This window comes from Amia ocellicauda, chromosome 14, assembly GCF_036373705.1.
Source record: "Amia ocellicauda isolate fAmiCal2 chromosome 14, fAmiCal2.hap1, whole genome shotgun sequence".
Lineage (NCBI taxonomy): Eukaryota > Metazoa > Chordata > Actinopteri > Amiiformes > Amiidae > Amia > Amia ocellicauda.
This window is the reverse complement of record NC_089863.1, coordinates 14328264-14341857: the sequence shown is the minus strand read 5'-3', so window position 1 is coordinate 14341857 and position 13594 is coordinate 14328264. Positions and strand designations below refer to the sequence as shown.

At 41.1% G+C, this 13594-nt stretch overlaps 1 protein-coding gene across 1 annotated transcript; it reads left to right on the top strand.

Moving 5' to 3' along the window:
* Positions 1-4048: 4048 nt before the first annotated feature.
* LOC136767296 (GTPase IMAP family member 8) lies at positions 4049-9748 on the top strand. Its single transcript, XM_066721069.1, has 2 exons — positions 4049-5509; positions 6004-9748. The coding sequence occupies exons 1-2, from the start codon at positions 4255-4257 to the stop codon at positions 7437-7439; spliced, it is 2691 nt and encodes an 896-aa protein (XP_066577166.1). The 5' UTR covers positions 4049-4254; the 3' UTR covers positions 7440-9748.
* The last annotated feature ends 3846 nt before the right edge of the window (positions 9749-13594 follow it).

The following is a 13594-nucleotide window of genomic DNA, read 5'->3' as shown; positions in this document are numbered from 1 at the left end:
CAACGACAATGTACAATGTAAGTAAATTAAAACACCAATAGATTAAGACTGCTTATTTGTTTTAAACAAAATTAGACAAAACATCTTCCCACTGGCATAACTGAAGTTTTTCTTGTTGGAATCAAACACAGATAACTGTTGATGTGTTTGTTTTGAGGTGATCGTCAGTTCTGCAATGTGAGCAGTAATCCGGGACATGATCCCCCTCTTACATGTCCAGGTGGACTGGTCATCAGGTAATTCTGACAAATGCCAGAAGGGCTGGTCTATGTTTTAGTTCGGTGGGCCGGTCGACCCGTGTAGATACCCCGGACCACACACATAGCCAACACAACACAAATCCCCCCAACCCCCCCCAAATGGACCACACTTCATCAGCACCCAAAACCACACTTTGGCAAACCCTAACCAACCCCCCACCACAGACCGCACTTTTCAAAATAGTCAACGTTATTTTTGATTATTTATTATCTTATTATCCTTCTTTAACCATGCACTTTATGATTTTGGCAAGACGGTGATCAACACATTTAAAAGCAACATATAAGATCGATTAAAAATAACAAATTTGTATATTTAAAAATAAATAATTAAACTTTGTCCTTGGGTCAGCACTAGCAGTGATATCACATTGATGTCATCTTCCTTTCTTCATGTGAAAGTTGGTTTGAAGACACTAGCTGTTGTGGTTGGGGAGATACATCTCTTTTCATTCATGTCTGGTAGCGTGAGTCGAAAATCAAACTAGTATCAAACGTCAAGCTAACATTTCCAGGCTTGGTTTTTGGGACTTAACTCGGTTTTGAATGGATTGATATAAAATACACAACATTTAAAACATGACTTGTATAGAAAGACAATTTACTCAAAGTAAAAACACTATGTGACTGTACATTTTTGTGTGAACATCCTACGTTTTATTGGAGCCTAATTTGCATGTGTATGTAACTGTATGAAATATCCAACCATTTTATAAATTAATTTTAAGGCTTTGTATATGCACTTATTTGTCCATAGAAGTAATTGTGGGCTCCATTTGAACATTAACCAAAATGTTCCCCCCCCGCCCCCTCACCAAAGAAAAAAAAAAAATGTATGTATGTCCGACTGAAATAAAAAAGTCCATAGGTGACTTATCCCCCCTCCCCCAAATATTTTGACACTTCTGAAATGAAAATAAAACTTGGACCTCTGCTATGAATTAGCATACAATGTCAAAACACTTTTATTTTATCTAACCAAAGAGTAAGTATGTAGAAAGTGGTTTCATAATTATCCACTTTCTTCCAAAATAGCTTTAAGTTGCCTATTTTGATTATTTTTTGTAACTATATCATGACATATTTACATTAAAATACAGCACCCTAGCATAATAAAATAGGCATCTGTGACATATAACACAGGACATCCATTTGGGCTGATGATGCAAGTGTGACACGACTTGTATGAGCTGCCCTTTAGGAATTATTTAAAACCTTGGTGCACACACACATATGAAATGCTCACTCATACACATGCAAAATATTTGCACATGCATCTATAGTATTGAATACTCTCAAACACACACACATACACATATGAAAAGCTCACACATATGCATAAGAAATGCCCACACATTCATACGAAATGTTCACAAACACATATGTAACACTCACACACACTGTCCTGATTAGTTGGATATAACTGAATTATTGGAGTTTGTCTAAAATAAATGTATAATTAACAAATATATATGTGTGTGTGTGTGTATTCTATGACTATACAATATGTTAATGCACTCATGGTTACAAATGCTCCTGTTGAATGAAGGGATTGAATTGTTGGGAACCAATTGTCACAGGGCAAATTAACGGGGACAAATTGTCATGGACCTTCCAGATATAGTGAAATAACTTCTGGAAATACTGAAATCTATAGTGTATACTGTGAAATCTCTAGCACACACACATATGAAAACACAAATCCATATGAGAATTTCTCACACATGTGTGTGAGCAATTCATTTGTTTGTCTTTTGGTCTTGTCAGGCAGTTATTTAATCCAACCCAAAAATAATCTATCCTTGATACTGCATTTATTATTTGTTGTTACATGTACTGGACTGGTAATGGATTGTTATGTAGTTACACTGTAACAAGGGATAAGTTTAAGGTCATCATTAACATCACAAACGTTTGCACCATTTTACATGAATATGTAAAGTAAATAACACACACTACATGTAACTAAGCCATACTACTTATTGTTAAGTATATGTAAGCTTGTGCTGTAATTACATCATCGATACTAGTATTTAATCTTTAACTATATATAAACTACATGGTAAGTTCACTCTTGTTACTGTGTAATTACAGTGCAAGTATACTATAATAAGGGTACTGTATTATAACGTGTTTCAGATATCTTGCTGATAGAAAGTTATAAGTTAAAGATATTTCATGAATCAAGGAAAACATAAATATTACATTTAAAATGGACACTTGGGACTGAATAGACCAGTGGAACTGCAAGAAGTGAGTTAGAGACATCTGTGAACAACATTGGAGTTTTCAGCTTCAGGAGGAAACAGCATACTACAATAATAATAATAAATGGTACCCATAGTAAGACCTGGGGTTTGTAGTGATTTAATTAAGATTATCCAGATTTCTACAACATTTTGATGACTAATACATGTGGTGTTAGGCTAATATGAACACTGATTTCCAATTGTCAGTTCTCACAGTGGGGTGAGGTTTCTTAACAGTCTCGTAACACAAACACTGTAAAACACATCGTTTCCTCTACATTAAGAGCATGTTGTTGTAGTGAACACCAAGATAAACCACATCCTTTCTTTAAAAAATGAGAGACACAACATTTTAGCAGCTCCTTCCAGCAGTAATTATCCAGAAGGATGGCAAGTGAAGGTAAGAATCTAATTTAAGTGTAACTGTATTTTTTTTTTTACCGTAGTATGTATATATTTATATGTATGTTTTTTCTTGTAAATAATGTAGAAATATTGAATGTGCAGTACTAGCTAAAAGTTCTTTCACTTTCTCTTTAGTAAATCCCTTTCAAACCTTACTGTATCATTTGGAAATTCAAATAAATGAAAAAAAGCACAGTTGATTCTACACTGATTAAAGCTGATGGAGGTTTAGTCAGAAAATGTAGTTTAATCTATGCAAATTGAAAAAAGAACGAATTTATTCTACATGACATATTAGTGTGATGGATACAGGAAGTGAAGAGCTTTCATGCTATAGTGTGATGGTGCAGATAAGACAAAAAGATACTCCTAGATATTCTGTCCCTGATTTAATGTCATTCATTACATTTTAAAGCAAACTTCCTCCTGGGGGATAAAAATGTATTGTTGAATTTAGTTTAGTTGAATAGCACTCCAAGGCAAACAAAGTTACAAGAGAGATTTCCCAGGATCGCTCGGCATGTCCTGAAATATCTTGGTCCATCCATTGCAGATGTAGATCCACTTTAGTGAATGTAAAAAGCACCTTGTGATAGTCAGCACCGACACATGCTATTGGTTGAAATTTTAGGTTACACTTTACAATAGGTCTCCCTAGTTACAGTGTATTAACAAAGCAGGAACTTAGTAACGACATCTTAGTTACTCATAAGAAGAGTGTAATTATTCATTTTGTAACATGTACTTAATGTGTTCAAATGATTAACGGTATGTGTAAATATGAATTTGTCTGGTAAGGATGTCTTTGTTACAATGTTAAGAGAACTGTAAATTGTCCCCCCCAACATTGTATGTTCCATAGGCGTAGGGGACACACACACCCTAATATTGACAGCGTCCCCCCCAGTTCTGAAACTAAACCTACACCCCTGCAAGGCATGACCCACTTTTACACATTAAGTACATGTTAATAATGCATAATTACTCTATTCTTATGAGTAACTAAAATGTAATTACAGAGTACTGATTATGTTAATACACTGTTACTAGGGAGACCTATTGTAAAGTGTTACCAAATATTATTTCTACTTCAGCATTAAAATATAAACCCATTAATTTTCCCTCCAGGACAGAGGAACGCTCCTCATGCCTCACAGCTGAGGCTTGGGCTTCTTGGGGGCAATCAAGTTGGGAAAAGCTCAACTGGAAACACTATCCTGGGCAGGGAAGTATTTCAATCTGATTACTTGTCAACAATAGCATGTCAGAAGGGAGAGGGGGATGTGGCTGGGAGGCATCTGGTCGTGGTGGAAGTCCCAGACCTGTTTCACATAGCCCTCATGAAGAACAAGGCTGTGATTGAGAACTGTCTCTCTCTGTGTGCTCCGGGTCCTCACGCTCTGCTTCTTGTGATACCGGTGAAGCACTTCTCGTTCGAAGAAAAGAGAGGAATGGAAACCATCCAGTCTGTATTTGGGGAGGGAGCGTCAAAGCACACAATGATCCTTTTCACACACGGCGATGAGCTGCATGACCAAACGATTGAGGAGTACATCGAGGAAACTGGGGAGGATCTGCAGAAGCTTCTCCAGAGATGTGGCAACAGGTATCACGTTCTCAGTAATGAGGCCACGAGGGATCACAATCAGATTACTGATCTGCTGGAGAAAATTGAGCACCTGGTGACTATGAACAGTGGCTGGCACTACACCAAGGACATATACAAGCAGTCTGAGGAGAAATGGCTAAAACGGGAAGAGGAGCTGAAGCTGCAGTACGATCAGAAGCAGAAGAGACGTGAGGAGGAACTGAGACTGGAGCACGAGAAAATCAGGACAGAGGAACAGCAAGAACTGGAGAGGAGGCACAGGGATGAACAGATCAGAAGAGAGGATGAGCTGAAACAGAGCTATGAGGAGAGACAAAAAGTGATACAGGAGACATTGGAAAAGAAGTACAAGGGTGAGCAAATTAAGAGAGAAGAAGAGCTGAAACAGATGTATGAGGAGAAAGAGAAGAAAGTAGAAGAAAACTGGAAGCAGAAATATGAAGAAAGAGAGAGAGGGATAAGAGAGACACTGGAAAAGAAGCACAAGGATGAGCAAAGCAGGATAGAAGAAGAGCTGAAACAGGTGTATGAAGAAAGAGAGAGAGGTGTAAGGGAGACACTGAAGAACGAGCACAAGAATGAACAATGCAGGACCAAAGAGGAGCTCAAACAGAGGTATAAGGAAAAGGAAGAAAGATTGGAACAGATGTTTGAGGAGAGAGTGAGTGCTCGAGTGGAGGAGCAAAGACAGCACTATGAAAAAAGGGAGAAAGTCAGAGAAGAGGAGCTCAAACAGATGTATGAGGAGAGAGTGAGAGAGACACAGGAGGAACTGGAAAAAATCAGGACAGAAGAAAGTAAAAGGCTGGATGAAGAAAAACTGAAAAAGATAGAAGAGGAGCTCAGAGAGAGGTATGTTCAGGAGGATATGTCCACGGAACATCTAGAAAGAGACGACATGGAGAATGAAAAAGATACAATGACAGAGAAGGCACGGCTTCTACTCAAAGGAGTACCAAGTTTGGAAGAGCCCATTGGCACTAACTGTAAGTACTTGTTTTATTGTTTTGGTCACAACCAAACATCATCTAAAATAGTCAGATAACATTAGTTCACAGGGCATATTACCTTTAGTGCAGAGAGATATGAATCAGATGTTTATAAACTGAATCCATACAAGTTAAACTCCCCCTCCCCCAACAAGGACTTTCACAGATACAAAATAATAAATTTTTCAAGGATTCCTGTAGGAACTTTTCACACTGGTGAAGCAGAATATTTTTCTGTGTGTGCGTGTCAAATATATGTTTGATTGCTATGTTTTCCCATCACGCAGTGTCTACAGAGAAAGACGAAAGAGAGGAAGGTCTTGAAAAGGTATTTGAATCTGAAATCCCCCATAAGAGGAGAAACAGCATGGACATCCCACCTAAAAGTAAGTTGACTTTCACAGGTGAAATACATACAATATATCAATCTAAACAGTTTGTATGAGGTTCACATTATATATATATCAATTTTTTTGTTTGTTTGTTTTTAGTGTCAAGTGCAATACTGTCTACAAAAAGCCCAGAAGACAATCTTCGCCCTGATTCAACTGAGCTGAGGCTGGTGCTGCTGGGCAGGACTGGGGCTGGGAAGAGTGCGGCAGGAAACACCATTCTGGGCAGAGAGGACTTCCGCTCCACAGTCAGCGCTTCTGCAGTGACGAGGGAGAGCGAGAAGAGCAAAGGAGAAGTGTGTGGGAGATGTGTTACAGTGGTGGATACAGCGGACTGGTCCAATACTGAGCTCTCCCAACGTCAGACTGTACGGGAGATTCGACACTGCATCAACCTGTCCGCCCCGGGACCTCACGCTTTCCTCCTGGTGATCCCTCTGGGGCGACTCTCAGAGGACATACAGAAACTGCTGGAGGGAGTTGAGCAATGTTTTGGCCGGGGGGCTTTGAGATATACGATGGTCCTTTTAACACGGGGGGGCGAGCTGAAAGGCAGGCCAGCTGAGGACTTCCTGCAAACAGGCAGCAAGGAACTTCTTCAGTTTGTTGAAAAATGTGGGAACAGGTATCATGTGTTTGAGAACAGTGACAAACACAATCCTGCCCAGGTCCCAGAGCTGCTGGAGAAAATTGATCAAATGCTGACTGAAAATGATGGTAGCTACTACACTAGTGACATGTATCAGAAAGCCGAGTCCCAGATCAAGCAAAGGCAACAACAGATACTGAGAGAGAAAGAAAAAGAAAAGCATAGGGAGGAGGAAAGCCTTGTGGCAAAATATAAAATAGATCTGGACAACACTGTGAGTAAAATGAATTTGGATATACAGAAAAAAGACGAGGAGATAAGAGAGTTGAAGGAGCAGATAGCAGAGCTGGAGGAAAGGTTGAGAGATGAGGGCACGGATGAAGATAAGATCAGAGAACTGGAGGAAGAGCTGCATAGGGAGCGGGGAGAGAGAGAGAGACTGAAACGAGAGAAGGAGCGACTGCAGAGGGCACTGGAGAGAGAGACGGCCGAGTTGCAGGAGAGACACAGGAGAGAGATGGAGGAGGTGAGGAGGCGCTATGAGGAGGAGGCGAGAGAGGAGGCGGAGAGGGACAGTGAGGCCATGGAAGTGACAGAAACTGAGGCTCCAGCACGAGAAGAAGGAGGAGAGACAGAAGGAGGTGAGACAGAAGGAAGAGAGTCAAAGGAAGGAGAGACAGAAGGAGCGGAGACAGAAGGAGGAGAAGTAGAAGAAGTTGAGGAAGAAGGCAGAGACACAGAAGGAGGACAGGCAGAAGGAGGAGAGACAGAAGGAGGACAGGCAGAAGGAGGAGATGCAGAAGGAGGAGAGACAGAAGGAGGACAGGCAGAAGGAGGAGAGACAGAAGGAGGAGAGACAGAAGGAGGACAGGCAGAAGGAGGAGAGACAAAAGGGGAGCAACGTGGATCAACAAGGCGCAGTCAACATTGCTGCTTGATCTCCTAGCAAATCTGACAATTCAGTCACTGTCTTCATTTATTTTGAAATATTTAACGGTGATAATAGGGGACACAACTCCTGTCTAGCTGGGCTGGGGTTCATTTAGATAGACCATTTTTTTTATACATTTCAAAATGGTTGTATATACAGTGGCTCTCAAAAGTATTCATCCCTCTTTTTCACATGTCATTCTGTTACAACATGCAATCAGAATGGATTTAATCAGGAGTTTTGTGCCACTGATCAACACCAAAAATGTCCACAATGTCAAAGTGAAAAAATATAATCTGCAAATTGTTATAAATTAATTGCAAATACAAAATAGAAAATACTTGAATGCATTAGTAATCACCCTCTTTGCTATGACATACCTGATTGAGCTGTGGTGAAACCAATTGTCATTAGAAGTCTCATAATTAGTTAAATGGAGTCACATGTCACATTGTCACATGATTTCAAATACACCTGTCTCTGGGAGATCCCACAGTTCCCACAGTTATCATTATTATTATGTTTATTTATTGGCAGATGCCCTTATCTAGGGCGACTTACAACATAAGTGCAAAACAAAGTGCAAAAATACAGTTAAGTAAAGGCATCAAACATTACAAATTCAATTTCCATTAAACATAGCAATTCAAAATATAATACATTTTACAACTTCCAATTTACACAGGCAAGTACAGTTAGTGAGGTCATACATCTTGGACAGTAAAAGCTAAATGCTGTCAAGATGTAGGGTCACAGTCAAGGGCTACGGGAAAGGGAGCAAGGAGGAAGACAATCAAAAACGCAAGAAGCAAAATAAAACTCTGTGAAGTGGTATCTAATGGGGGTTAAAATGACTAATATTACAAGTACTGTCTGAAAAGATGAGTTTTGAGTAAGCGCCGGAAGGAGGTCAAGGACTCTGCTGCTGTTTTGACTTTGGTGGGCAGGTAGTTCCACCATTTAGGGTTCAGGGATGAGAAGGAGCGGCTCTGGAGGAAGGAGAGTGGAGAGGAGGCAGAGTTAGTCTTCTGGCACTGGAAGAGCGCAGTGGTCTGGAGGGGATGTATGGAGAGACGAGTGTCTGAAGGTAGCTTGGTGCAGTGTGGTCGAGACAGCGGTAGGTGAGCGTCAGTGTCTTGAACTGAATGCGTTCCGGTATCAGGAGCTAGTGGAGGGAGCGGAGTAGTGGAGTAGCTTGTGCGAATCAGGGCAGAGAGACACCAGACGAGCCGCAGAGTCCTGATGAGCTGGAGTGGCGGGTAGTGGATGCAGGCAGGCCGGCCAGGAGGGAGTTGCAGTAGTCCAGGCGGGAGAGGACCAGTGACTGGACGAGCAGCTGAGTCGAGTAGTCGGTGAGGAAGGGACGGATCCGGGGTATGTTGCTCAGGAAGAATCTGCAGGTGCGCGTCAGCGTGGTGATGTGCTGGATGTAGGAGAGCGCAGGATCGATGGTGACTCCTAGATTTTTAGCGGAAGAAGAAGGAGAGAGTGTGGTGGATTCAAGATGGGGAGGTCAGCAGAAGGTGAGGAAGAGTGGGGGAAAAAGAGGAGATCCGATTTGGAGAGGTTGAGCTTGAGGTGGTGCGAGTTCATCCAGGCGGAAATGGCAGACAAGCAGGAAGAGATGTGTGAGGGTATGAGAGGGTTGGAAGAGGGAAAAGACAGGAAGATCTGGGCATCATCAGCATAGAAGTGGTAGGAGAAACCATGGGAAGCGATGAGGGGGCCCATGGAGCGAGCGTATAGAGATAACAGGAGGGGGCCCAGGACGGAGCCTTGGGGAACGCCTGTGAGGAGAGGTTGGGGGGTGGATGAGGAGCCTCGCCATGTCACTTGGTAGGACCGGTCACTGAGGTAGGAGGAATATTGAAGAGGAAAGGTTCTAAAACAAACAAGCATAATAGTTTAGTCACATTGTACTAGGTTGATACTGATATTAAAATAGGTGGCTCAGCAAATACCATTTCAGCAGCACAGGTTATTCAAAGGGACTTAGATAATATTCAGTTGTGGGCCGACACCTTGCAGATGAAATTCAATTGCAAGTGCAAGTTATTACATGCAGGTAACAAAGATGAAGTAACGCATGAGAAAGACCTAGGAGTCTATGTGGACTCCTCACTTTCTCCATCCAAACAATGTGGGGAAGCAATAAAAAAGGCAAACAGAATATTAGGGTATATTGTCAAAAGTGTAGAATTGAGAACAAGGGCAGTGATGTTCAGACTGTACAATGCACTAGTTAGAGCTCATCTGGATACTGTGGACAGTTCTGGGCTCCACACTTCAAGAAAGATATCGCTGCTCTAGAGGCAGTTCAGAGGAGAGCAACCAGACTTATTCCAGGTCTGAAGGGAAAGTCCTACTGAGAGACTGAGGGACCTGAACCTTTTCACCCTGGAACAGAGGAGACTACGTGGGGACTTGATCCAAGTCTTCAAAATCATGAAAGGCATCGACCACATCAAACCAGAGGAGCTTTTCCAGATCAGCAGGGACACACGAACCCGGGGACACAAATGGAAATTGGGCTTCAAGGCATTCAAGACAGAAAACAGGAGACACTTCTTTACACAGAGAGTTGTCACAATCTGGAATAAACTCCACAGCAATGTGGCTGAAGCTGAAAATTTGGAAAATTTGTAAACTTTCTTATGTTCTTAAGTATAAATGTACAGTGACCTCCAGATTTATTTATACAGTGCGTCCGGAAAGTATTCACTGCGCTTCACTTTTTCCACATTTTGTTATGTTACAGCCTTATTCCAAAATGGATTGAATTCATTATTTTCCTCAAAATTCTACAAACAATACCCCATAATGACAACGTGAAAGAAGTTTGATTGAAATCGTTGCAAATGTATTAAAAATAAAAAACAAAAAAAGCACATGTACATAAGTATTCACAGCCTTTGCCATGACACTCAAAATTGAGGTCAGGTGCATCGTGTTTCCACTGATCATCCTTGAGATGTTTCTACAACTTGATTGGAGTCCACCTGTGGTAAATTCAGTTGATTGGACATGATTTGGAAAGGCACACACCTGTCTATATAAGGTCCCACAGTTAACAGTGCATGTCAGAGCACAAACCAAGCCATGAAGTCCAAGGAATTGTCTGTAGACCGCCGAGACAGGATTGTATCGAGGCAGAGATCTGGGGAAGGGTACAGAAAAATGTCTGCAGCATTGAAGGTCCCAATGAGCACAGTGGCCTCCATCATCCGTAAAAGGAAGAAGTTTGGAAGCACCAGGACTCTTCCTAGAGCTGGCTGCCCGGCCAAACTGAGCGATCGGGGGAGAAGGGCCTTAGTCAGGGAGGTGACCAAGAACCCGATGGTCACTCTGACAGAGCTCCAGCGTGTCTCTGTGTAGAGAGGAGAACCTTCCAGAAGAACAACCATCTTTGCAGCACTCCACCAATCAGGCCTGTATGGTAGAGTGGCCAGACGGAAGCCGCTCCTCAGTAAAAGGCACATGACAGCCCGCCTGGAGTTTGCCAAAAGGCACCTGAAGGACTCTCCGACCATGAGAAACAAAATTCTCTGGTCTGATGAAACTAAGATTGAACTCATGCCTGGAGGAATCCAGGCACCGCTCATCACCTGGCCAATACCATCCCTACAGTGAAGCATGGTGGTGGCAGCATCATGCTGTGGGGATGTTTTTCAGTGGCAGGAACTGGGAAACTAGTCAGGATCGAGGGAAAGATGAATGCAGCAATGTACAGAGACATCCTTGATGAAAACCTGCTCCAGAGCGCTCTGGACCTCAGACTGGGGCGAAGGTTCCTCTTCCAACAGGACAACGACCCTAAGCACACAGCCAAGATAACAAAGGAGTGGCTACAGGACAACTCTGTGAATTTCCATGAGTGGCCCAGACCTGAACCCGATTGAACATCTCCGGAGAGATCTGAAAATGGCTGTGCACCGAAGCTCCCCATCCAACCTGATGGAGCTTGAGAGGTCCTGCAAAGAAGAATGGGAGAAACTGCCCAAAAATAGGTGTGCCAAGCTTGTAGCATCATATTCAAAAAGACTTGAGGCTGTAATTGGTGCCAAAGGTGCTTCAACAAAGTATTGAGCAAAGGCTGTGAATACTTACGTACATGTGCTTTTTTTTTTTTTTTTTTTTAATAAATTTGCAAAGATTTCAAACAAACTTCTTTCACATTGTCATTATGGGGTATTGTTTGTAGAATTTTGAGGAAAATAATTAATTTAATCCATTTTGGAATAAGGCTGTAACATAACAAAATGTGGAAAAAGTGAAGTGCTGTGAATACTTTCCGGATGCACTGTACCTGATGCAATGTAAGAAAAAGTTAGTTTTAGCAAAGCACTGTGTACAGTGATGTTCTTGTTTTTATATAAATACAAATAATATAAAACGTAATAATGATAAATGTTAGAAGTTTAATGGATTTGAATAAATTTGAAACTTGTTTTTGAACAAATACACAAATATGTTGGACAAATATATTTTTGCTCAGTCCAGTACTGAATGTCTGACAATAGTACTGTTGTAATACTTTTATGCAACAAATACTGAATATGCTCTTGCATTTATGTTGTTAAAGCACACTGTAGTCTGTGAAGGATGTGAATAATTCTGGCAACTGTACCTGTAGTTAGCAGTATTACAAGAACTAACTTTATTTTCTTCTCTGCCAACTTACGTTCAGGAATTAAAACTTAGGAAAGCTCCACAACACAAATAATAATAAAGTAACAAAAGTTAAATGATTGACAGCAATTCATGCGGCAAACCCCAGTTACACAAACACATTGAATAACTTTACTATGTTTATAAATTATTTCACATTTTGGTAAGAACACATTTAGAGACACACGTGTTGTCACTGCCTTAACAGTAAGAGATAAAACAACAATGCCTATATTTTTATTTAATTGAATATTGTGTTAAGCAGACTGCATACTGATTAAAAACAGAACATCATGGCAAAATATGAAAGCATAAGGATCTGTCACTAAATTGCATACTGTAGCTGAAGTGGTTAGGGATCATCTATGGTAGATCATAGTTACTGAAATGTTTCTACAAAGGTTTGAATTAAAAATATGAAACATTTAAATAATTTGGGACAAGTGCCCACCTGTGCCCCAATGGCATGATACCACTGGCTACTACACTAGTGACATGTATCAGAAAGCCAAGGCCCAGATCAAGCAAAGGCAACTGCAGATCCTGAGGGAGAAAGAAAAAGAAAAGCACAAGGAGGAGGAACACCCTGTAACAAAATATGAAATAAATCTGGACAACACTGTGAGGAAAATAAATTCAAAAATATAGAAAAATGAAGAGGAGATAAGAGAGTTAAAGGAATGGATAAAAGAGCTGGATGGATGGTTGAGAGACGAGGGCACAGATGAAGATAAGTTCAGAGAACTGGAGGAAGAGCTGCAGAGAGAGCGAGGAGAGAGAGAGAGGCTGGAACGAGAGAAGGAGCGACTGCAGGGGGCGCTGGAGAGAGAGACGGCCGCGTTGCAGGAGAGACACGGGAGAGAGATGGAGGAGGTGAGGAGGCGCTATGAGGAGGAGGCGAGAGAGGAGTGGAGAGGGACAATGAGGCCATGGAAGTGACAGAAATTGAGGCTCCAGCACAATGGGAAGAAGGAGGAGAGAGAAGGGGGAGAGACAGAAGGAGAGCAACGTGGATCAACAAGGAGCAGACAACATGACACATGCTGCTCGATTGCCTAGCAAATCTGGCAATTCAACCACTGTCTTCTTTTCTTTTGAAGTATATAAATGTGAAAATAGGGGTCTAGCTGGACAGGGGTTCAAGATAGAGCATTTTTGATCCACACTAAGTATTTGCATACATTATAGAGACTAACATTTTGAATAATTTATACATTTAAAAATGGTAGTATATAGTTAGAGGACAATAACACAGAACATACTGGACATCTCTGTACAGATTTTCCTTCTTGTGTTTGTGTATAGATTATATACTAAGAACTGTGTTCATAGTGAATCATTAATTTATTGAGATTCGAGTGCTTCTGAAAAGTGTTATTAGTGTGTGTCTGGCATATGTGGATTATTATATATTATGTACGCATTATAAACAAAATTATTTATTTTTAAATGACTGTGTGGTGCTTTTGTGTGGCTTTTTGTTTCTATTATATTGTGTATAA

Bases quoted from the DNA above. Each gene is read 5' to 3' on its own strand.
- LOC136767296 (XM_066721069.1), top strand. From the start codon at position 4,255: ATGAAGAACAAGGCTGTGATTGAGAACTGTCTCTCTCTGTGTGCTCCG. The intron at 5,510-6,003 runs GTAAGTACTTGT...GTTTGTTTTTAG, and splicing joins AGAGCCCATTGGCACTAACT to TGTCAAGTGCAATACTGTCT.